This window comes from Genypterus blacodes, unplaced genomic scaffold (genome assembly GCF_046128005.1).
Source record: "Genypterus blacodes isolate CSIRO-AG114 ecotype Tasmania unplaced genomic scaffold, CSIRO-AGI_Gbla_v1 ptg000192l_1, whole genome shotgun sequence".
Taxonomy (NCBI): Eukaryota; Metazoa; Chordata; class Actinopteri; order Ophidiiformes; family Ophidiidae; genus Genypterus; species Genypterus blacodes.
In genome coordinates this window covers 246,131-271,684 of record NW_027466992.1, presented here as the reverse complement: position 1 = coordinate 271,684, position 25,554 = coordinate 246,131, and the positions used below count along the sequence as shown (strand labels likewise).

General features: G+C 44.9%; 2 protein-coding genes, 1 non-coding gene and 1 pseudogene across 3 annotated transcripts; all 4 read left to right on the top strand.

The window, feature by feature from the left end:
• Positions 1 to 8,052: 8,052 nt before the first annotated feature.
• LOC143015215 (phosphatidylcholine translocator ABCB4-like) lies at positions 8,053 to 10,368 on the top strand. The gene is made up of 9 exons (XM_076169178.1): positions 8,053 to 8,058; positions 8,226 to 8,372; positions 8,463 to 8,567; positions 8,760 to 8,896; positions 9,098 to 9,188; positions 9,304 to 9,501; positions 9,598 to 9,804; positions 9,921 to 10,067; positions 10,171 to 10,368. The coding sequence occupies exons 1-9, from the start codon at positions 8,053 to 8,055 to the stop codon at positions 10,366 to 10,368; spliced, it is 1,236 nt and encodes a 411-aa protein (XP_076025293.1).
• A 3,924-nt stretch (positions 10,369 to 14,292) lies between these two features.
• LOC143015252 (U6 spliceosomal RNA) lies at positions 14,293 to 14,398 on the top strand. Its single transcript, XR_012965409.1, has one exon. It is a non-coding gene; the product is annotated as a U6 spliceosomal RNA (small nuclear RNA).
• A 2,895-nt stretch (positions 14,399 to 17,293) lies between these two features.
• LOC143015254 (U6 spliceosomal RNA) lies at positions 17,294 to 17,355 on the top strand (annotated as a pseudogene).
• Positions 17,356 to 17,857: 502 nt separating this feature from the next.
• LOC143015214 (phosphatidylcholine translocator ABCB4-like) lies at positions 17,858 to 21,817 on the top strand. Its single transcript, XM_076169177.1, has 10 exons — positions 17,858 to 17,910; positions 18,805 to 18,829; positions 19,694 to 19,840; positions 19,931 to 19,996; positions 20,227 to 20,348; positions 20,550 to 20,640; positions 20,754 to 20,951; positions 21,048 to 21,254; positions 21,370 to 21,516; positions 21,620 to 21,817. The coding sequence occupies exons 1-10, from the start codon at positions 17,858 to 17,860 to the stop codon at positions 21,815 to 21,817; spliced, it is 1,254 nt and encodes a 417-aa protein (XP_076025292.1).
• The last annotated feature ends 3,737 nt before the right edge of the window (positions 21,818 to 25,554 follow it).

The following is a 25,554-nucleotide window of genomic DNA, read 5'->3' as shown; positions in this document are numbered from 1 at the left end:
AAAAAGAAAAAAAGGGCTAAATAATGTTCTCAGTTGAGTTAATCACATGCATATAGACCAAAAGTGAAGAAACTGCTTACCAGCACTGCCGCCCCATGTGGTGATCAGGAAAAGAGTGAGTGAAATGGTGAGCAGGGTTCAAATAGGGAGTGAACAGGTGAATTCAATCAGTGCTGAGTGAAGGATAGGAAAGGCAGAAAGGTGAAGAAAATAAGTGTCAGAATGAAAAAAATGTGAATCTTTACTACGACCCAAGTAGCAAAATACTTAACATGTTTGCAAAGCTCATTTAAACACATCCATGCATTATGTGAAACATTAGAAGCCAATATTCTTTTCTCTGACCCTGTATGCGCAGACTGGCCACTTCCTCCTGGATTAGATAGGTAATAAATAAAGTCATAGTTTGTTGCGAAAGGTGCTGTATAAATATAGTTGAATTTTGAATCGAATAAAAGAAAGTTTTAGAACGTGCATCCAGAAAAAAATCGCTTAAAAAGGACTTAGCTGATGTTACAAAACATCAGTTGTGTAAAAAAGATTGTTCCAAAATCAAAATCAATCATCAATCAAATCCTCTGCAGAGTAGATTGGGTGTAGATTCAGTATTTGTCATCCTGCTGGCACTGCTTTTATGGTCTGTTCCAGCGGAGGTTGCAGATAAACCAGATGAGCTGATGGTTATAAAAAAAAGTATGTTGAAGCATTTACTGTCCGATGGATTAAATCTACCCCGGAATTGCTAAGCCAATCTCGTTCTCCCAAAACTGCTTGGAACTGCCCGTAGACTTACCTGTTCAAGCAGACTTGCCTGTTCCAAGTAAACTTGGGATTTAACTGTCAAACTGTCACTTGGGACATCAACTATCTCTTCCCTCCCTCCCCTCTGGATGACAATCTTCTCGGGGTCCTCTAGCGGGCGCGCCGCTGAACTGCGGGCCGTTTTGTCCCGACTTTCGAGCCAGCAGCTTCCACAGGACAGAAGTAAACCCTCCGCCCCGACGCGGTTCTCAACACCCTGTGGCCCAGTTCTTTAGTCTTGGGTTGGCCACAGTCTTTGCAGGTGAGGGTCCACGCTTGCGAGGCTTGAGAGTCACCCCTCTCAGCGCCGCCTCCGCTCTCCTCCGTTCCAGTTGTTTTCTGCGCCACGCCGTCGTTTTGGCCAACACAGGGGTGTCTGTGACGACCGAGAGGGCTGTGGCGACAGAAGAGGAAAGGGAACGCGATCCGCCGGCCGCCGCACTCAGCCCAGAAGGACCAGGGAGGGGATCCTCTGGCAGAGGCGCCGACGGAGGGAGCGGATCGGTGTGGACCAGGTGGGCCCGGGGAGGAGCACTTGCGGCGGGGATGGCGGCGACCACACAAACGGGGGCCGGCGGAGGAGGGGGCAGATCCTTATACAGCAAAGGCCCCTTTGCTGCCGCCTTGTACACCATAGGCCCCTTCGCTGCCGTCGCCGTCGCTGCCGCCGTCGTTGTCGCGCCTTCCCTGGTGGGCAAGATGGGCTGACTGGCTTGGGGAGCAGCACTCATGGCGGGGATGGCGCCCACCACCTCGGCCGTCAACCGCGCAGTCACACCCCGGTTGTGCCTATGGAGTCATATAACATTGGTGAAGTTATGATCCAAATCAAGATGTAGCATGCACGCACACAGTCACCCATCCATCCATTCTTCTTACCACTGCGAGTGTGCTGGTTGACACTGAAGAGCTGGATCCTGGTGCGGGACCGCAGCGCCGGGTGTACCGCCACGGCGCTGCTGATGCTGTTGTAATCGTGCAGCATCAGGGTCCACCTGGTGACCGTCATCCCACTCAGCCTGTGATTGGCCAGATGGAGGACGCACAGCTGCCGGAAGATGGCATCCACCAGCCAGCTGCAGTCGGGCCACTGAGCCGTGGAACCGATCCCTTGTCTTCCAAGACACCTAGGATGAGATGAGAATGAGCACCCAGGTACGTAAGCTGGTGCAAAAACAGCCAGACTGCCAAGCCAACAACAACAACAACAACAACGATAAAAAACGTACCGCCTCATGCTCTCCACACCGGGAACCGAACTGGGAGCTTTGGACTTCTTGAATCTCCCCTTCACCAGCTTGGTCCTGTGACGAGGGGGGTACACCACAGGGCCCGTGTCTGACTCTGGGAGATTCTGCCACAAACTCACAAGCTCCTCCACCTGGCCCTGTGTGACAAAGCCCTGACCCCGCAGCTCCACCAGAGCTTTTACCAGCTTGACCACATGTTGGTACCCGGGAACCCCGTGTGGATCCACGCTGTCCCCCTGGGCGTGGTCAGCAGCAGCAAAGGTGGAGGCGGCATCGGCAGCAGGGCGGGCGATGAGTCGCAGAGCTGGTGGTGGCGACGGCGGCGTCGTCGTCAGCAGCAGCAGGGCGGGCGATGACAGCAGCAGCAGGGCGGGCGATGACATTCGCCGAGCTGGTGGCGGTGGCGGCGGCAGCAGCAGCAGGGCGGGCGATGACAGCAGCAGCACAGCTGGCAGGGATGAGAGGCTGGGAGGGGCGCCAAAACATCATCATCATCATCATCATCATTGAGATTTAGGTGGAACTCCTCAAACCCCTCATCTGAGAGCTCCGCGCGCTGCTCCTCCTCCTCCTCCTCCTCCTCAAACCCCTCTCCCTCCAGCTCCTCCGGTCATCGTTAAATTCCTGGAGGGGCCGGCCGGTCTGGGCGTACAGGTAGTCCATGCTGATCAATTCGCCTGAGGGAGGAGAAAACCACATGAGCTTTTGGGACGCAAACCACCGGGCTTTCCTGCAAAGGGTGAAAATGCTCTGCTACCTGTGTACTCCAGCGGCTGCATGTACGTCTCCACCAGAATGTGCCCGTACATCTCCATGGCCATCTGGTTTAATGTGTGCACATCTTGGCTTGCTAGCCGCGCCACTCAGTCCGCTGCCCAGACTGTACGTCAGTCGTGGCACGCGCCGCGTCACGCGCCCTGTCCTCATTCCACGCCGCCAGCCCGTCCAACAGGTACATTTGGAAGTGCAAGCCATTTGCACTCGTGCCTGTAAGAGTCAGAATAGCTTTATTCGCCAATGAAGTTTACACTTAAGAGGAACATGCTCTGGTCCTTGGTGCGTACATATAACATGTAAAAAAAAAAAGACAAGAATCAAACAACATATTTGGTGAGGGCACTCTGAGGGCAAACTGCAGGGGGGCCGGGTCGTTGAGGGATTTCAGGTGGGGGGGACACCAGGCGCTCAGAGCAATGGGTCTGTAGTCGTTAAATCCAGGGGTCCTCCGCTTGACGTAGCGCTGCAGCAGGGCCAACCGGGTGCCCGCACCCTGGGGGGTCAACATCACCAGCCTCGCCCTATAACTATGATGAAAGGAAATGTGGGAGAAGCATGAAACTATGCCGGCATCGTTGTTCACAGTACGCTTCACATGCCGTCATCTTACCTGGCGAGTTCCGTGCTCTGCCCTTCGTAGAGCTGACTGTAAGTGAGCTCCGCGTGCAGGCCGAAGCCCACCTTACAGTCACCCTCCGACACGGTACCCGTCCTCCCCTTGTTGGCGATGGCGGCCACCATGGGCGGGAAGAGGCGAGCGTATTCCAGCAACCTTGTTGATCATGAGGGGACTGCTGCTGACATTGCCCTGCCCCGTTCCGGTGGCTCACCAGCAGACTGGCGACGTAACCCACGTCGTGGGTCATCAGCCACTGGAAGTTTTTCCCGTAGTACCGGCCAAATTGAATGGTCATCTGGCTCAGTATCTGGCCTCTGTGGGCCGGGTTGCCGCCCGCCTCTCGGACCCGCTCCACCGCCTCCCTCAAGACCGTGGCCGGGACCTTGCACGTGCGCCTGCTGTCTTGGGCCTGCATGCTTCTCCACGCAGCCAGGGCCTCTGGCGTGGCCTGGAGCCTGATGTTGGTAGAGCCCGCCATCAGCACAAACGCCGGTCTATGGTCCATACTGCTAGAAAGGGGAAAAAAAAACAAAAACACCTTCATTGACAAATCATAATGGCTGCGGTGAAACCCATAGTTACAGTACTTCAGGGACACGCACACACGCTGCAATTACTTTTATTGGTAAAAAAGGTAGATAAACAAAGACACATCCAGCAAGGAGAAAGAAAGAATTATATATATATATATATATATATATATATATATATATATATATATATATATATATATATATATATATATATATATATATATATATAACTTTCAAAAGGCTTTCCTTTCAACGTCATTTGTCCATTCATGGCGGAAACTTCAAAAACACACTTAAATAAACCACTTCAACACTTAAAAAAAACGGAACGGGCAAATTAATGATGACAATGACCAAGTACAAGCACTATCTTCGACAGAACATTACATTTCTTACGGACATGTGCGTAGCCAGCGCCGCACTTGACTGAACACCTCAATAAATCACTGCACACTTCAATAAATCACTGCAATATTGAAGTATGGTTATCATAACGGTCGTCCTCCTTACCGGAGAAACACACACACACACACACACACACACAAATTAATTAATTAATTTACCGACATGTGCGTGGACATAGCTTAGCCAGCCAGCCGGCACTAATTACAAGTTTCTTCTTTACACAAACTTAATACACTACTTTGGCTGCCTGGGGACAAAAAATATAAGCAAGGAGTAGGTAGTATGTTCTTACCTGGTTCGAGTTTGCAGTTGGAAATAATTTCAAATGAAATTTGAAATTCTGTTAGACACTACTTTGGCTGCTGGGAGACAAAAAAGACCATTAAATTAGTAGGTTGTAATACGTTACCTGGTTCGAGTTTGTAGCTGAAAGTTATTTCTTGCAATTGTATAGCGCAATACAAATAACTTTCTCTCTAGTGGAAACGACCGATGAATGACGGCAGCGTGCGCTAGCTCTCACCTCTCGCTTGCAAAGTTCAACGCAAACTGAGCTCGCTCACGGCAATTTATGGGGGCGCGGCCTTCCAGTTAACTCAGCCAATCTGGCTCTCAGGTTCAAACGCTAGGCCAATTAGACTCTCACCCTAAAGTAGTTAGTTAATGTTCAAGCAGTTTCTAGTAAAGTAGGAACTAGGAACCGAGAATATCCCTCCCCTCTGGGCGCAAAGATGACACGCAAATTCGTGAAGCGCTCCACATTTTAACGTTTTTAGCTCAAAAGAAAAATTAATTCAATCATTCTTTGTTTACCTCCGGTTTGGTTCCTTGGTGAAACAGCGCCACCCCACTTGTATTATCACCATTCAGGCCGAGAGCGGTACTGCAGCTTTTCACATTCATACATAAAACAAGCACGTCACATACACAAACCATCACAAGTGCATCAAAAGTGAACCAGCTGAGGTTAAGGAGACAAACCTGACACATTTCCCCCAAAACAGACGTTGGCAAACATACACAGGACATCCGGTTAGGTTCAACGGTCCAACAGCGCCGGTGAGCGGGCGCGGCCTTTTATTTGACTCTCCCCAAACTACTTGGAACTGCCCGTAGATTTACCTGTTCAAGCAGACTTGCCTGTTCCAAGTAAACTTGGGATTAAACTGTCACTTGGAACATACACTATCCCTCCTTGTGAGAATTGTGTGAACAGCAGGCTGTGTGTTTAGTGTGGACTTTCTGCTTCGAGTAGGTCACTCCGTGGTAGTGTAGCGCCATCACCGCTAGATGGCACTCCAAGACCGATTTGCACGATGTGAGGGGAATCAACCCCACTACTTTTGGCGTGTTGGACGCAGTAACGTGTTACTAAGTGAAGCAAATCTAGGGAGGCAGTAGCTCAGTGGGTAGAGCTTCCGCTTGGGAACCGGGGGTTCGAGTCCCTGCCGAGGTGCCCCTGAGCAAGGCACTGAACCCTCAGTCGCTCCCCCCTCTGCGAAGTGTGGTAATGTAATGTAATGTAATGTAAGTCGCTTTGGATAAAGGCGTCTACAAAATGACCGTAATGTATAGTAATCTGACCTCTTTTTTAGTAACGAGTAATCTAACGCATTACTATTTCCAAACCAGTAATTAAGCAACACTGTCCTTGCGCTACGTTCAATGCGTTTCAATATATTCGCCGTAAAGATGGAAATGCGCGTGCGCTCCGAATGTAGGGTTGGCCCAAAAGTGAGGGTGACGTGCATAGAGGAGTAGGAGGAGGAGATAATAAATAGGGATGAAGGCCGTGTGTGAGCCCAGCACCTCCGTCAATCAGAGACCGGACGATAGGCTTTCTGCAGAGACTTTGCGAGGTATGTGCTTTCTATTTCACATGTGTGTATGTGTGGATCGCGCATGGTTAATGTCGTTAAAGTTCATTTCATATATACAAAATGAAGATGAAAGGTAAACAAACTTTAAAGTGTTAAAGTTTGAGCCGTGAACACTGTTTAAACATGTCTCGTGTTTTTAATAACATTTCAAAGTATTTAAAAACATGTCAGTCACATTTTGTACATAGCTGCATGCTACAGTGGAATGTAATGATTGTGTCATGCTGCAGAAAATATCCTCGAAACTCTTGTTAGTCTAAAGACACAATTTTGTTTTGGCGTTTCGCTAATGTGACCTAACTGAATAATGGTATTGCGCTTCATGATGACCTCACATTCACCCACTCAGTCAGGATTGTGTCTTGCTCGGCATTGAACCGGCAACTCTCACACATTCCAACATCCGTTAGCGGCGTCAAACCGCCTCTCTCTCTCACTGCTTTTCCTGATTTGTCATGTTGCTACTCTCTGCTCTCTGTGGTGCTGATGCTCCTGGTGCTGCACAGCTGACAACATTGTATCTATCTGTCAGTAGGTTACAGGTCAAACGTATTACTTTACAACCTATAACAACACCGTCTTGTGCACTATACTTTATTCTCATAGACCATTAGATGAGGGTGCCGACTCGACCGGTCGATCGCGATCGACGTACGTTATATGATATATCATATTTTACAGTAAGAAGGAGCAGATCACAATATTTTAGCCGATTGATTTTATATCTATGCGTTACATTTTGTAACAGTTAACGGTAAAACCACGTTAAAGTAATTGCAGATAACAGTAAAGTTTTAGCTGTAATACTATATATTAACACAGAAATGTAAACTGTTGAACATTTATTTATTAGTTTTTGTCAACATCTTTACTTGATAAAAGATCAAATCTCATGATTAATTAAATTAATTATTAATTATTCTTATTTGATGTCTTCACAAAAATGATGTCTGTCTTGTCTTAACAGTTCCAGTAAAAACAGCAGTGACCAGGTGAGAAAAGAAACACACACACACACACACACACACACACACACACACACACACACACAATACACCACCACACCATCTAGCATCCATTTAACCAGCCCCCAGTCTGGCAAAACCTACAGAGTTGTAAAGTAAGATAAGAATGGCAGAATCAGTGTGTCCTCTCATTGTGATTTTACTTTTCTCAAGTTTTTGCCTCAAAATCCAAAAGTGACCAGAAAAGCTACTTACTTACTTGCAACTTACAAAACAATGAAGCTTTTCCAGTAACATACTGTTCTTTTCCCGAGGGGCAGAGAACAACAAACACTGACCTATCTATTGCGGAACACACACACACCACACCCTACTTTGCATCACGAAATTCCTTCTGCCGTAACAAAGTATCTTCTCCACATCCCGTCCTTTGCAAGTGCCCGGACGGTTGCACATAAAGTCTACAGCATCATTGACAGTGTAAGGATTGCACAGTTTCCTCCCAACAAAACACTTATTAAAAGAAAACACAGCAGGTTTCTACCGTCTTTGCCTTTCAGACAGTTGTCAGTTTGTCACTGAGCTGCTCTGATGAAGCCGACAACTTTGAGTCAATAATGAGATGAGATTGTACTCTAATTAGAGCACCTGCTGTTTGAAGGAAGTAATAGCAGGTTATCTGGCCCACGAGTTCAATTGTCATGGTTTAGAGCTGGAGAGTAAAGTAATACTTAATATTTAAAGACATTATATACAGCTTGAATTAACATCAGCATCGCACATAAACAGAGGCCGGCTGCAGTTTGAATACTGTGAAGTGAAATGCTGGTAACATTGTCTCATCAGGTACCAAGCATCAACAGTGACTCAGACGCCGGCTTCAAGCCAGATTCCATCAAAGGAAACATTGAGTTCAAGAACATCGACTTCAGCTGTCCTTCAAGGCCGGACTCACTCGTTCACCATTTGCGTGCGTTACCTCTTTGTCTCTGTAGGACGAAAACGTTCCCCCAGTTTCCTTCCTGGAGGAGTTGCGTCTTAACCTTCCTAAGTGGCGTTACATCGTGGTAGGACTCATCTCTGCCTTCATCCTAGCAGCCTTGGAGCCTTTCTTCACCATCATCCTCTCAAAGATCATTGCCGTAGGTTTCCTTGTAATCTCATGGCCTCTCTTAAAAGTGACAAAGTGAGTTTTCTGTCAGTTGTTTATAAAATGTGAATGTGTTGCTCAGGTGTTTGTTGGTACAGACAAAGAGGCCATCGGGGAACAAGCCATGATCCTCTCTCTCATGTTTGTCGGATTGGGAGTGCTGATCTTTGTCCCAGTCCGTCGAACGGTATGCATTGAAACACATACACACAGCACACACAGTTGTACTGCAACTTTGCATTGTTGCAGTACAAGCACGTCTGCAATAGTTCATCCTGATGCATTTTATCTGTCTAACTATGTTACACCACCAGGGAATCTGTTTTAGGATATCTGGCGGGATTCTGACCATGAAACTGAAACTTATGTATTCTAACAGGTCTCACTCAGTGCTTACATATACGCCATCACTATCGTCTTGAGCCGTGCCATGATCTCCTTTGCCCTTACAACCTGTTGCGCCTTTGGAATCTGGTTCCTCAACACAGGAAGGATGGACTTTGAATCTGTGATCTTGTGAGTGAAGAGCATGGTTAAATGTTATAGTTTGGTTTAGTAAACGTGACTGCCTGGAGTAGATTACAGATGGCTACAGCTGACTAGAGATGTATTTCAGATGGTAGCAGTGGACAAAATGTTTGCATTTTCTTTTCCCATTTGCTATAATTTGCTGCCAAGTGAGTGGCTGTAACTCCTTTTTCTACACAACTCCTATAGAAGTGCGATACTTGTTCTCTGCAACGCCTGGGCTGCTGCCTACATCATGGAGCCTGCTATTGACAACCTCTTACAGGAGGTAGAGTCCCCAGTATACAGCGCTAAGCACCCAAACACACACACACACACACACACACACAATAAACACACACACATGAACTCTAAAGCTGTTCTGTCTTCTCCTGTTTTCATTTCCAAAACTTCAGGACCATTTTGATGGTAACGTGCGCTTTGAGGATGTCTGGTTTAATTACCCGTCACGCCCTGATGTGCCCATCCTCAAAGGGCTGAACCTGGAGGTGGCACAGGGAGAAACTGTGGCCCTGATGGGCAGCAGCGGCTGTGGGAAGAGCACCATCATGCAGCTGTTGGAGAGGTTTTATGACCCCAGAGAAGGCCGAGTGGTGAGGAAACAAATCCTTTTGAAACCAGATTAACTCTTCTCATCTCTCTGGAAGCGGGTTAATGGAAAAGTTCTTTGTTTTTGAAACTCCTCTCAGGTTTTGGACGGCAGGGACATGAAGCAGCTGAACATCCACTGGGTGAGAGCTCAGGTCGCCTTTGTGTCCGAGGATCCCGTGCTGTTTAAATGCTCTCTGGCCAAAAACATCGCCTACGGAGACAACAGCCGCACTGTGACCATGGAGGAGATTCAGGCGGCCGCAGAGGCAGCCAACATTCACACCTTCATTGAAGAACTGCCACAGGTATTCCGACTTAAAATAAGCCTCATTCATCAAACTAACTTATGGATGACTTATCTTATCTCATGTGTAATTATTAGCAGTATAACTTCTCTCTCTCCATTCATTTGTTTGAGCAGAAGTATGAGACTCAGGTTGGGGACAAGGGGATGCAGCTGTCGGGCGGTCAGAAGCAGCGTATAGCCATCGCCCGAGCCATCCTCCGCAACCCCAAAGTGCTGCTGCTGGACGAGGCCGCTTCTGCCCTCGACACCGAGAGTGAAATGGTGAGAGTGTACCTGTGACCATTAGGTTCAAAGAAAGTCAACCTGAAAGAGGAACGTGGATAGGAAAGGGTTGTGTTCATGTCATTCTCTTCTCCTCCTCTAGGTGGTGCTGGACAAGGCCAGGCAGGGCCGCACTTGCATCGTCGTGACCCACTGCCTGTCCATCCTCCGGAAGGCCGACCGCATCGCCGTCCTCCAGGGAGGCGTGGTGGTCGAGCAGGGCACGCACCAACAGCTGCTGGCCAAGAAGGGGGTGTACTTCATGTCGGTCGCCATGCAGCTCTGCCACGGCCGGGTGTGAGACAACAGGAGGCGGGGAAGTAAGAAGAGGGAGGTGCCGACTCCAACCTGGATGCTTCCAGTGGGGCCAGATTTATACTATGATGCCTTATACCACTAGATGCCTCATCAGCACTGAATAAGCCTTAATGACCAAATACTCAAATAACTGTGATTCAATTAACCCTCTTAATGTCCTCCCGTGTTACATACACCTAAGGCCCTCTGGGGTCAGATTAACCCCAAATTGTTCGACTGTTATCTAAACCATAAAGTGTAAATTTTCAATTATTTGTGTGTCACATCTTTAGTCTGACTCCAGTCCAACGCATCACCACAAATTTCTTTCCATTTATTTTGGAATTTAGGGCCAAAAGGCCTTGTTTACATAAAAAACACCCTATTTTTTAGTTTAAAAAATGAAAAAAAAAAAAAATTCTGAAATATTTGATAAGATCTTAACTATTTGACATGAACCTGAGTGGAATTTGTCAAAGTTTAGTGAGGGTGCCGTTTTTGAATTTTTTGAATTTTTTGAATGAGAGCAAATACTAACACCTATTATCCTCTGGGGTCAAAATTACCCCAAAATGGTTATGATGAATGACTGTTATTTGAAGCTTTAAGTATAAATTTTCAATTAATTTTGTGTTACACCTTTAGTCTAACTCCAGTCCAACCCATTACCACAAAAATGTCCCTTAATTTTAGAATCTAGGACCAATGGCGCTCGTTTACATAAAAGTAGATAAAGTAAGGCAGGGATTTGGGCTTCTGCTGCACCCAAAAAAATGCATGTTTTTGGACCTGGCATCGCATGCTGCCCATACCTCCTGTTGTTGTCCCATTATTAAATAACCATTGCTTGACCACACACATCAAACATCCAAGATAAAAAATGTGTTGAAGTGCAGTAGGGTGTGACTTTTGCCCCAGTGCACCACTTTGTGCTTCGGGACCACTTTGACCCAAGGAGCAAAGGAGTTAAAAAATCAATAAAACACCAAAAATTCAATCAAATGACTTCTAATCACGAAGAGCATCATATCCAACTACCCCTATAAATTTCAGACCATTTGATCAAAGAAAACACATTTTATCAACTTTTTTAGTATTGTATTGTCCTTGGGGTCAATCTGACCCCAGGACATTACGAGGGTTAAGTCCACTGAGACTTGTTTCAGGGACGTACCAATGTGATGTTTGATGTTATTCATGTTTCTATAAAAACTATGAAAGTTTCCTATGCAGTAATTAAACCTTTGAATTGTTTAAAGCAGACATTAAGTAATGTTGTGATCATACATAAACTTTACGAAACCCCAATAAATGAAATCAATCCAATAAACGCTTGAACATGTAAGTTATTAAGTCTTTTAGGCAAAAGTTGAATTTTGCTTTTTTGCTGTTTATAAACAAAATGTCAATGCAGCCAACTGCAGTCCAAGTTGATGAATCCACAACACTACAAGTATGCAACACATAGCATTCTCATCTGGTCACCACCTATAATGCTGTTAACATGATAATGAGTATTAGGTCTTGCTATTATGATGATTGTCGATCTTTGATTTCTTCCTCACGAACATACAGGACAAAAGTCTTACATTAACTTGTTTTTATTTTCCATTTTCTAACAAAAGAAGGTGAGCTGACACTCCAGATTGTCAACCACTACTCTGAACTTCAACAGCATGTCAGAACACAAATGACTTTGTTCCAGCCGTAGTTCCATTTCGACAGGTGGACTTCAGAAGGCATTTATTTGTAGATGTGTGCTTGTTTGCATATACAGCTAACAGAAGGGGCCATGTACCAATTCTTCACATTTCTCTTCCAATTTGTTAAAAATAAGAGTAAAAACCAATAATGTAATAACCCCAGTTGCCCACAGGCTGCACAGCCAATCAGTAAAGTTATCATCAGTGCTCCTAGGAGATATTTGAACCTGTAAACAATGTCACCGTCTTCTCTGTTGTCACTTATACCAAACGGTGGCATGTGGATTTGCTTCATAAGTTGTATGAAAAACTGAAGAGGTGCAGCAACTGAACAAATCGTTTTTGATTCATGAAACATTTTGGAACAGCAGAGTGTTTTAGTGGGAACGACATAAGAATACAGGACAAACCTCAAATCTACTGCAGCTTTTAAATCGTATGTTGAACTAATATCCTCGCACACTGCACTTTCAAAGGCTCCCTCAACAATGATTTACAATTAGGTCCAATGTTTGTGTGTGAAACGCACCTCCTTATCCCAGAGATAAATAATCTCCAGAACCGCTTCCATGCTGAGAGAAATTCTTTGAAAAGAATGAAATTGGGGGTCAATATAAAACAAATCCTCAAGATCTTAAACAGCAAAACGTTTCCAACACATACCCTGAAAATGTTCCGGTCCCAGGAAACGATCTCTATGAAAGATGAACGTTTATGAGAAGCTTTTCTCCAGCATCAGAAGAAATGATGCTGGGTAAAGTCCCATCACAGGTGACTTGAGCCAAGAAAGTTCACAAGATGTTTCGCTTAAATAATTCTGCCCGTCTGATCCAGATGGAATATTTGTGCTGGAAACTGAATCCACAAAACAAACAAATTAAAATCAAATTAAATAAGATTCCTGTGAAATAAGTTCAAACTGACAAAAGGCCGGTAATTATTCTAGATTCAATAGAACTAACACTTTGCTTTTCATGTTAAGTGAAACATTTTAATAATAATTTTACTTTGCCTGGACACATTTATTGTTTGACCATTAGTTGGTATCACAGTTGTCTTCAATCATATAAACATTCAGCCTGTTTAAATGGACAGTTAAGGCTTTAGATGGTCTCAGATCAATGTCCTGGCTGTATAATCAAAGACTAACCCTGTATAACTGTGGATATGTACCTTCACTTTCACAGGTGGCTTCCAAGTCTCATTACTGTTCATAAAACAAATGAAGACTTAAGTGAAGTTACCTGTGTGCATCCTGCCAAGTTTAAACTGGCCAGTTTAAGGGCCATCATTCCAGTCTCTTGCCCTTCTATGTGCTCCAATGCCTGGGTAAGCAGGTCCTGCAAACTCCACACCAAGTCCTGGTAGCCACACGCCACTGCCGGCTGTAAAGTTCAGAAACATGGGCAGAGGTCACGAGATCAGGGGATGCAGGGCGTGTTCACTGGAAAAGAGGATTTGAAGGAGACGGTACCAGAGCTGTGTTTGTGTCTGTTTTCTTCTTTTTCTTTTTCTGTAGACTTGACTTGAGTGGTCGCAGGACCTGGCACTTAGTCTGCATGTCCTCAGGTCCAGGACTGCTGCAACCACCACCAGCTCTTCTACTGTCATCACCCACCCTGCTGATCCTGCCACCGTGTGGTGGCCACCATCCCCGCCACAAGTGCTGCTCCCCACGCACGGCAGCCCATCGTCCACACTGATCCGCTCCCTTCGTCGGCGCCTCTACCAGAGGATCCCCTCCCCGGTCCCTCTGGGCCCGAGTGCCCACACAGTGCGCGCGCGCGAGGTCAGACTGGACCGAGATTCTTAACATGTATGTATTGTAACTGTTAGGTCAGAGAAAATTCTATTCTATTCTCTATTCTATTCTAAAATCACTGTTGTGACTTGGTCAGTTTGGATGGCGTCATGATCGTTGTTTAGTACGCTGTACAGACTGTTTCACATTACGTCACTCTGGATGGCATGCCTCATCATCGTTTACTGTAGAATCTGTTTTACGTCACTGTTAAGACATATGATGTACACATGATACAGCAATTGTGGCAAATCAGTGCCATGTGTTTTTGGGGGGTAAATCAGTGCCATATGTTTGGTATAGTTTACAGGTTGAGTTAAAAACGTGTTCCCCAGCCCCGGCATGATCCAGACGTCTCTACCAGAATTTCAAGTGGACGATTATTGGTCCCAGTACAAGTTGTGAAAGTTCTCTCTCCATCATTGTGTTTCTTCGGAAGCACATATACTAAAAGTGGAACGATACAGAGAAGATTAGCATGGCCTCTGTGCAAGGATGACACGCAAATTCGTGAAGCGTTCCACATTTTCAACGTTTTTAGCTCAAAAGAAAAATTAATTCAATCATTCTTTGTATACCTCCGGTTTGGTTCCTTGGTGAAACAGCGCCACCCCACTTGCATTATCACCATTCAGGCCGAGAGCGATACTACAGCGTTTCACATTCATACATAAAACAAGCACGTCACATACACAAACCATCACAAGTGCATCAAAAGTGAACCAGCTGAGGTTTAGGAGACAAACCTGACACATTTCCCCCAAAACAGACGTTGGCAAACATACACAGGACTCACTTACATCCGGTTAGGTTCAACGGTCCAACAGCGCCGGTGAGCGGGCGAGGCCTTTAATTGACTGAGCCAATGTTGCTCTACAAAAGAGCTAAGCCAATCTCTCTCTCCCCAAACTACTTGGAACTGCCCGTAGACTTACCTGTTCAAGCAGACTTGCCTGTTCCAAGTAAACTTGGGATTTAACTGTCACTTGGAACATCAACTATCCATCTTCCCTTCCACCCCTCTGGATGACAATCTTCTCGGGGTCCTCTAGCGGGCGCGCCGCTGAACTGCAGGCCGTTTTGTCCCGACTTTCGAGCCGGGCCGTGAGAACTTTCTTCAGCTGGCCGTGTGAACTTTCTTCGGCTGGCTAGCGCCCGCCCCTCCACGTGGAGTGTTTGTTATTGTTGTTGTCGCGAGCGCTCAGCTGGTGGTGGGGGAGCGCTCACCGGGGAGCGCATTATTATTATTTGAGCGACCGACCGACTGTTGTCAATTGTAACTTACAATGAATTTTATTTCAATAATGTTGGTGTTGATGTGTTGGTTGGTTTAACAATGTGTTGTCCTAATAAAGACGACGTTTGACCAAGTGATTTCATATGGAAGAACATATGACCCAAAGCAGCCAGTTGGTGGAAAGCAAGATTATTATTATTATATTGTGACAACATTTTGGCCAAAATCCACAATGCAGAGTGCGCACACAATGAGGCTGGATAAATTATACAAATACAATAATACAATCAAATCCTCTGCAGAGTAGAGGTGGGGTGTAGATTCAGTATTTGTCATCCTGTTGGCACTGCTTTTGTGGTCTGTTGCAGCGGAGGTTGCGGAAAAACCAGTTGAGCTGATGGTTAAAGAAAAGTATATGTTAAAGCATTTACTGTCCGACGGCTTACATCTACCCCCAATGGTTTCAATAACAATAACGGATTGTGTGGTTTGTCATCGTTTGTCGTTGATCATCGAGAAAACACTGAAAGCAAAATGTCTGATTGCAGCTTTCTGATTCTTTCTTCAAATGTCCTTGATGTCTATTATGGTGGCTTGTTACTTTTCATTCTTCTATATTTTACAGCACTGCGTTCACGGGTTACTTTGGCAGTTCGTAGTTTACGTTCGGCATCGCTCACTTCATCTGGATAGCACACGTCTTCATATAGTGCTCTTCTCTTTCTCCATATTCTGGATCAAGTTGCGCTATGGGACACCTGCAGCTTGGTGTCGCTCTTCCCCCGTGCTTCTGTGGTCGAGGAGCAGAGCAGAGCAGACTGGATGTTCCCCTCCACGCTGTACCCCCTCACCATCCAGAAGCTTTGTGTGAAAGATGTCACCTTGCAACCAGCGTCTCTACTGGTCATGCAGCGTCTGCCCAGTTTGTCCTGGTTCGCCTCAATCTACCCAAAACATGTTTACGGCAGAGTGGACCAGACCAAAGCCACCACATCACACCCATCTTCAAGGAAGTCCTCAAGATTGGCTCCACCAGAAAATGATCGTGTCGTGGGTGATAATGATTAGAAAACAGTGAAACGAACTCAACATAGACAGGTTGATACGAAGCAACCCCCCCCATGAAATAAGATATATTTGTTTGTAACCGAGTCCTATAAATCAAATCAACCAGTTACAGAACTCCCTGTAAACGATTCAGGAGACAAAACAGAATAAAGCACTCGACTGCAGTCACACTGGAATCTGCGCATTTGTAAACATTGACGTTACTGGCATAAAACAGAAGGTTTCCCTGGACATTGTAGGACTTGAAAAACACACTCACCAGAACAATATTCTACATGCTCACAACTTCTATTGCAGCGGGCAACAGGTGGTTATAGTCTTTCAATTTACCCATTGTAACCACTGTCGTTCATTGTATTCTTCAATGAATAATCCCTTATCCTACCTGTATTTGTTCATTCCATTCTTCCGTAGCAACACACATCACGTTTGGGAAGAACACAACTTTAGTCGTCTTTTCTTTGTTCTGGTTCACCACACTCGATCACTACTACGCCTAGCCGCCGGGGGAGTGGCATGGGGGTCCCCCTGAATATCGCGCTGAATGTGCATGCACTAACCCAGTATGCGCTGCTTTGGCATTGTGAGAATTGTGTGAACAGCACGCTGTGTGTTGAGTGTGGACTTTCTGATTCGAGTAGGTCACTCCGTGGTAGTGCAGCGCCATCACCGCTAGATGGCACTCCAAGACCGATTTGCACGATGTGAGGGGAATCAACTCCACTTCTTTTGGCGTGTTGTACGTCCTGGAGTCATACTCAGCACTAACACACGTTAAACTCAGCATAGAGTTAGAGTCCAAACTTGGCGTCATGATCGTTGTTTAGTACGCTGTACAGACTGTTTCACATTACCTCACTCTGGATGGCATGCCTCATCATCGTTTACTGTAGAATCTGTTTTACGTCACTGTTAAGACATATGATGTACACATGATACAGCAATTGTGGCAAATTAGTGCCATGTGTTTTTGGGGGGTAAATCAGTGCCATATGTTTGGTATAGTTTGCAGGTTGAGTTAAAAACGTGTTCCCCAGCCCCGGCATGATCCAGACGTCTCTACCAGAACCTCGAGTGGACGATTATTGGTCCCAGTACATGTTGTGAAAGTTCTCTCATTGTGTTTCTTCGGAAGCACATATACTAAAATTGGAACGATACAGAGAGGATTAGTATGGCCCCGCGAGAAGGCACTGAACCCTCAGTCGCTCCCCCCTCTGCGAAGTGTGGTAATGTAATGTAATGTAAGTCGCTTTGGATAAAGGCGTCTGCAAAATGACCGTAATGTAAGCTGACCTCTTTTTTGGTAACGAGTAATCTAACGCATTACTATTTCCAAACCAGTAATTAAGCAACACTGTCCTTGCGCTACGTTCAATGCGTTTCAATACATTCGCCGTAACGATGAAAATGCGCGTGCGCTCCGAATGTACGGTTGGCCCAAAAGTGAGGGTGACGTGCATAGAGGAGTAGGAGGAGGAGATAATAAATAGGGATGAAGGCCGTGTGTGAGCCCAGCACCTTCGTCAATCAGAGACCGGACGATAGGCTTTCTGCAGAGACTTTGCGAGGTATGTGCTTTCTATTTCACGTGTGTGTGTGTGGATCGCGCATGGTTAATGTCGCTTAAGTTAATTTCATATACCTTTTGCGTAGCACTCCAACAGTGTAAAAGGCGCCAGACATGAAGATGAAAGAAATCGACTTGACCACACCCGAACAAAATGAAGATGAAAGGTAAACAAACTTTAAAGTGTTAAAGTTTGAGCCGTGAACACTGTTTAAACAAGTCTCGTGTTTTTAATAACATTTCAAAGTATTTAAAAACATGTCAGTCATATTTTGTACATAGCTGCATGCTACAGTGGAATGTAATGATTGTGTCATGCTGCAGAAAATATCCTCGAAACTCTTGTTAGTCTAAAGACACAATTTTGTTTTGGCGTTTCGCTAATGTGACCTAACTGAATAATGGTATTGCGCTTCATGATGACCTCACATTCACCCACTCAGTCAGGATTGTGTCTTGCTCGGCATTGAACCGGCAACTCTCACACATTCCAACATCCGTTAGCGGCGTCAAACCGCCTCTCTCTCTCACTGCTTTTCCTGATTTGTCATGTTGCTACTCTCTGCTCTCTGTGGTGCTGATGCTCCTGGTGCTGCACAGCTGACACCATTGTATCTATCTGTCAGTAGGTTACAGGTCAAACGTATTACTTTACAACCTATAACAACACCGTCTTGTGCACTATACTTTATTCTCATAGACCATTAGATGAGGGTGCCGACTCGACCGGTCGATCGCGATCGACGTACGTTATATGATATATCATATTTTACAGTAAGAAGGAGCAGATCACAATATTTTAGCCGATTGATTTTATATCTATGCGTTACATTTTGTAACAGTTAACGGTAAAACCACGTTAAAGTAATTGCAGATAACAGTAAAGTTTTAGCTGTAATACTATATATTAACACAGAAATGTAAACTGTTGAACATTTATTTATTAGTTTTTGTCAACATCTTTACTTGATAAAAGATCAAATCTCATGATTAATTAAATTAATTATTAATTATTCTTATTTGATGTCTTCACAAAAATGATGTCTGTCTTGTCTTAACAGTTCCAGTAAAAACAGCAGTGACCAGGTGAGAAAAGAAACACACACACACACACACACACACACACACACACACACACACACACACACAATACACCACCACACCATCTAGCATCCATTAAACCAGCCCCCAGTCTGGCAAAACCTACAGATTTGTAAAGTAAGATAAGAATGGCAGAATCAGTGTGTCCTCTCATTGTGATTTTACTTTTCTCAAGTTTTTGCCTCAAAATCCAAAAGTGACCAGAAAAGCTACTTACTTACTTGCAACTTACAAAACAATGAAGCTTATCCAGTAACATACTGTTCTTTTCCCGAGGGGCAGAGAACAACAAACACTGACCTATCTATTGCGGAACACACACACACACACCCTGACACATTGACATGAAGGATTCCCAACAAAACACTTATTAAAAGAAAACACAGCAGGTTTCTACCGTCTTTGCCTTTCAGACAGTTGTCAGTTTGTCACTGAGCTGCTCTGATGAAGCCGACAACTTTGAGTCAATAATGAGATGAGATTGTACTCTAATTAGAGCACCTGCTGTTTGAAGGAAGTAATAGCAGGTTATCTGGCCCACGAGTTCAATTGTCATGGTTTAGAGCTGGGGAGTAAAGTAATACTTAATATTTAAAGACATTATATACAGCTTGAATTAACATCAGCATCGCACATAAACAGAGGCCGGCTGCAGTTTGAATACTGTGAAGTGAAATGCTGGTAACATTGTCTCATCAGGTACCAAGCATCAACAGTGACTCAGACGCCGGCTTCAAGCCAGATTCCATCAAAGGAAACATTGAGTTCAAGAACATCGACTTCAGCTGTCCTTCAAGGCCGGACTCACTCGTTCACCATTTGCGTGCGTTACCTTATTTGTCTCTGTAGGACGAAAACGTTCCCCCAGTTTCCTTCCTGGAGGAGTTGCGTCTTAACCTTCCTGAGTGGCGTTACATCGTGGTAGGACTCATCTCTGCCTTCATCCTAGCAGCCTTGGAGCCTTTCTTCACCATCATCCTCTCAAAGATCATTGCCGTAGGTTTCCTTGTAATCCCATGGACTCTCTTAAAAGTGACAAAGTGAGTTTTCTGTCAGATGTTTATAAAATGTGAATGTGTTGCTCAGGTGTTTGTTGGTACAGACAAAGAGGCCATCGAGGAACAAGCCATGATCTTCTCTCTCATGTTTGTCGTAAGGGGAGTGCTGTCCTTTGTCACATTCCGTCTAATGGTATGCATTCAAAGACATACACCAGCACACACAGTTGTACTGCAACTTTGCATTGTTGCAGTACAAGCACATCTGCAATAGTTCATCCTGATGCATTTTATCTGTCTAACTATGTTACACCACCAGGTCATCTGTTTTGGGACACCTGGTGGGATTCTGACTATGAAACTGAAATTTACCGATTCTAACAGGACTTTCGCAGGGCTCACCTACTCACCATCACCTTCGTCTTGAGCTGGGCCATGCTCTACTGTTGCGCCTTTGGAATCTGGTTCCTCACCACAGGAAGGATGCACTTTGAATCTGTGATCTTGTGAGTGAAGAGCATGGTTAAATGTTTTAGTTTGGTTTAGTGAGCGTGACTGCCTGGAGTAGATTACAGATGGCTACAGCTGACTAGAGATGTATTTCAGATGGTAGCAGTGGACAAAATGTTTGCATTTTCTTTTCCCATTTGCTATAATTTGCTGCCAAGTGAGTGGCTGTAACTCCTTTTTCTACACAACTCCTATAGCAGTGCGATATCTGTTCTCTGTGGCGCCTGGGCTGCTGCCCACATCATGAAGCCTGCTATTGACAACCTCTCTCAGGAGGGAGAGTCCCCGGTATACAGCGCTAAGCAGCCAAACACACACACACACACACACACACAATAAACACACACGCATGCACTCTAAAGCTGTTCTGTCTTCTCCTGTTTTCATTTCCAAAACTTCAGGACCATTTTGATGGTAACGTGCGCTTTGAGGATGTCTGGTTTAATTACCCGTCACGCCCTGATGTGCCCATCCTCAAAGGGCTGAACCTGGAGGTGGCACAGGGAGAAACTGTGGCCCTGGTGGGCAGCAGCGGCTGTGGGAAGAGCACCATCATGCAGCTGTTGGAGAGGTTTTATGACCCCAGAGAAGGCCGAGTGGTGAGGAAACAAATCCTTTTGAAACCAGATTAAGTCTTCTCATCTCTCTGGAAGCGGGTTAATGGAAAAGTTCTTTGTTTTTGAAACTCCTCTCAGGTTTTGGACGGCAGGGACATGAAGCAGCTGAACATCCACTGGGTGAGAGCTCAGGTCGCCTTTGTGTCCAAGGATCCCGTGCTGTTTAAATGCTCTCTGGCCGAAAACATCGCCTACGGAGACAACAGCCGCACTGTGACCATGGAAGAGATTCAGGCGGCCGCAGAGGCAGCCAACATTCACACCTTCATTGAAGAACTGCCACAGGTATTCCGACTTAAAATAGGCCTCATTCATCAATCATCTTATGGATAATCTATCTTATCTCATGTGTAATTATTAGCAGTATAACTTCTCTCTCTCCATTCATTTGTATGAGCAGAAGTATGAGACTCAGGTTGGGGACAAGGGGATGCAGCTGTCGGGCGCTCAGAAGCAGCGTATAGCCATCGCCCGAGCCATCCTCCGCAACCCCAAAGTGCTGCTGATGGACGAGGCCACTTCTGCTCTCGACACCGAGAGTGAAATGGTGAGAGTGTACCTGTGACCATTAGGTTCAAAGAAAGTCAACCTGAAAGAGGAACGTGGATAGGAAAGGGTTGTGTTCATGTCATTCTCTTCTCCTCCTCTAGGTGGTGCTGGACAAGGCCAGGCAGGGCCGCACTTGCATCGTCGTGACCCACTGCCTGTCCATCCTCCGGAAGGCCGACTGCATCGCCGTCCTCCAGGGAGGCGTGGTGGTCGAGCAGGGCACGCACCAACAGCTGCTGGCCAAGAAGGGGGTGTACTTCATGTCGGTCGCCATGCAGCTCTGCCACGGCCGGGTGTGAGACAACAGGAGGCGGGGAAGTAAGAAGAGGGAGGTGCCGACTCCAACCTGGATGCTTCCAGTGGGGCCAGATTTATACTATGATGCCTTATACCACTAGATGCCTCATCAGCACTGAATAAGCCTTAATGACCAAATACTCAAATAACTGTGATTCAATTAACCCTCTTAATGTCCTCCCGTGTTACATACACCTAAGGCCCTCTGGGGTCAGATTAACCCCAAATTGTTTGACTGTTATCTAAACCATAAAGTGTAAATTTTCAATTATTTGTGTGTCACATCTTTAGTCTGACTCCAGTCCAACGCATCACCACAAATTTCTTTCCATTTATTTTGGAATTTAGGGCCAAAAGGCCTTGTTTACATAAAAAACACCCTATTTTTTAGTTTAAAAAATGAAAAAAAAAAAAATTTCTGAAATATTTGATAAGATCTTAACTATTTGACATGAACCTGAGTGGAATTTGTCAAAGTTTAGTGAGGGTGCCGTTTTTGAATTTTTTGAATGAGAGCAAATACTAACACCTATTATCCTCTGGGGTCAAAATTACCCCAAAATGGTTAGGATGAATGACTGTTATTTGAAGCTTTAAGTATAAATTTTCAATTAATTTTGTGTTACACCTTTAGTCTAACTCCAGTCCAACCCATTACCACAAAAATGTCCCTTAATTTTAGAATCTAGGGCCAATGGCGCTCGTTTACATAAAAGTAGATAAAGTAAGGCAGGGATTTGGGCTTCTGCTGCACCCAAAAAAATGCATGTTTTTGGACCTGGCATCGCATGCTGCCCATACCTCCTGTTGTTGTCCCATTATTAAATAACCATTGCTTGACCACACACATCAAACATCCAAGATAAAAAATGTGTTGAAGTGCAGTAGGGTGTGACTTTTGCCCCAGTGCACCACTTTGTGCTTCGGGACCACTTTGACCCCAGGAGCAAAGGAGTTAAAAAATCAATAAAACACCCAAAATTCAATCAAATGACTTCTAATCACGAAGAGCATCATATCCAACTACCCCTATAAATTTCAGACCATTTGATCAAAGAAAACACATTTTATCAACTTTTTTAGTATTGTATTGTCCTTGGGGTCAATCTGACCCCAGGACATTACGAGGGTTAAGTCCACTGAGACTTGTTTCAGGGACGTACCAATGTGATGTTTGATGTTATTCATGTTTCTATAAAAACTATGAAAGTTTCCTTTGCAGTAATTAAACCTTTGAATTGTTTAAAGCAGACATTAAGTAATGTTGTGATCATACATAAACTTTACGAAACCCCAATAAATGAAATCAATCCAATAAACGCTTGAACATGTAAGTTATTAAGTCTTTTAGGCAAAAGTTGAATTTTGCTTTTTTGCTGTTTATAAACAAAATGTCAATGCAGCCAACTGCAGTCCAAGTTGATGAATCCACAACACTACAAGTATGCAACACATAGCATTCTCATCTGGTCACCACCTATAATGCTGTTAACATGATAATGAGTATTAGGTCTTGCTATTATGATGACTGTCGATCTTTGATTTCTTCCTCACGAACATACAGGACAAAATTCTTACATTAACTTGTTTTTATTTTCCATTTTCTAACAAAAGAAGGTGAGCTGACACTCCAGATTGTCAACCACTACTCTGAACTTCAACAGCATGTCAGAACACAAATGACTTTGTTCCAGCCGTAGTTCCATTTCGACAGGTGGACTTCAGAAGGCATTTATTTGTAGATGTGTGCTTGTATGCATATACAGCTAACAGAAGGGGCCATGTACCAATTCTTCACATTTCTCTTCCAATTTGTTAAAAATAAGAGTAAAAAACAATAACCCCAGTTGCCCACAGGCTGCACAGCCAATCAGTAAAGTTATCATCAGTGCTCCTAGGAGATATTTGAACCTGTAAACAATGTCACCGTCTTCTCTGTTGTCACTTATACCAAACGGTGGCATGTGGATTTGCTTCATAAGTTGTATGAAAAACTGAAGAGGTGCAGCAACTGAACAAATCGTTTTTGATTCATGAAACATTTTGGAACAGCAGAGTGTTTTAGTGGGAACGACATAAGAATACAGGACAAACCTCAAATCTACTGCAGCTTTTAAATCGTATGTTGAACTAATATCCTCGCACACTACACTTTCAAAGGCTCCCTCAACAATTATTTACAATTAGGTCCAATGTTTGTGTGTGAAACGCACCTCCTTATCCCAGAGATAAATAATCTCCAGAACCGCTTCCATGCTGAGAGAAATTCTTTGAAAAGAATGAAATTGGGGGTCAATATAAAACAAATCCTCAAGATCTTAAACAGCAAAACGTTTCCAACACATACCCTGAAAATGTTCCGGTCCCAGGAAACGATCTCTATGAAAGATGAACGTTTATGAGAAGCTTTTCTCCAGCATCAGAAGAAATGATGCTGGGTAAAGTCCCATCACAGGTGACTTGAGCCAAGAAAGTTCACAAGATGTTTCGCTTAAATAATTCTGCCCGTCTGATCCAGATGGAATATTTGTGCTGGAAACTGAATCCACAAAACAAACAAATTAAAATTAAATTAAATAAGATTCCTGTGAAATAAGTTCAAACTGACAAAAGGCCGGTAATTATTCTAGATTCAATAGAACTAACACTTTGCTTTTCATGTTAAGTGAAACATTTTAATAATAATTTTACTTTGCCTGGACACATTTATTGTTTGACCATTAGTTGGTATCACAGTTGTCTTCAATCATATAAACATTCAGCCTGTTTAAATGGACAGTTAAGGCTTTAGATGGTCTCAGATCAATGTCCTGGCTGTATAATCAAAGACTAACCCTGTATAACTGTGGATATGTACCTTCACTTTCACAGGTGGCTTCCAAGTCTCATTACTGTTCATAAAACAAATGAAGACTTAAGTGAAGTTACCTGTGTGCATCCTGCCAAGTTTAAACTGGCCAGTTTAAGGGCCATCATTCCAGTCTCTTGCCCTTCTATGTGCTCCAATGCCTGGGTAAGCAGGTCCTGCAAACTCCACACCAAGTCCTGGTAGCCACACGCCACTGCCGGCTGTAAAGTTCAGAAACATGGGCAGAGGTCATGAGATCAGGGGATGCAGGGCGTGTTCACTGGAAAAGAGGATTTGAAGGAGACGGTACCAGAGCTGTGTTTGTGTCTGTTTTCTTCTTTTTCTTTTTCTGTAGACTTGACTTGAGTGGTCGCAGGACCTGGCACTTAGTCTGCATGTCCTCAGGTCCAGGACTGCTGCCACCACCACCAGCTCTTCTACTGTCATCACCCACCCTGCTGATCCTGCCACCGTCGCCACCAGTTCCTCTACTGTGATCACCCACCCTGCTGATGCGGCTGACGCCGCCACCGCCACCGCCACCAGCTCCTCTACAGTCGTCACCAGCCCTGCTGCTGTCGCAACCCAGGTCCAGGTGGAGGAGCTTGTGGGTTTATGGCAGAATCTCCCCGAGTCAGACAAGGGCTCTTGTGTGTACGCCCCGCATCACAGGATCAGTGCAAGGGCGATTTAAGAGGTCCAAAGCTCCCAGCTTGGTTCCTGGTGTTGAGAGCATGAGGCAGTACGTTTTTGGGAGGCAGTAGCTCAGTCGGTAGGGCTTCCGCTTGAGAACCGGAGGGTCAGAGGTTCGAGTCCCTGCCGAGGTGCCCCTGAGCAAAGCACCGAACCCCCAACTGCTCCCCCCTCTGTAATGGGTGGTATTGTCGTAAT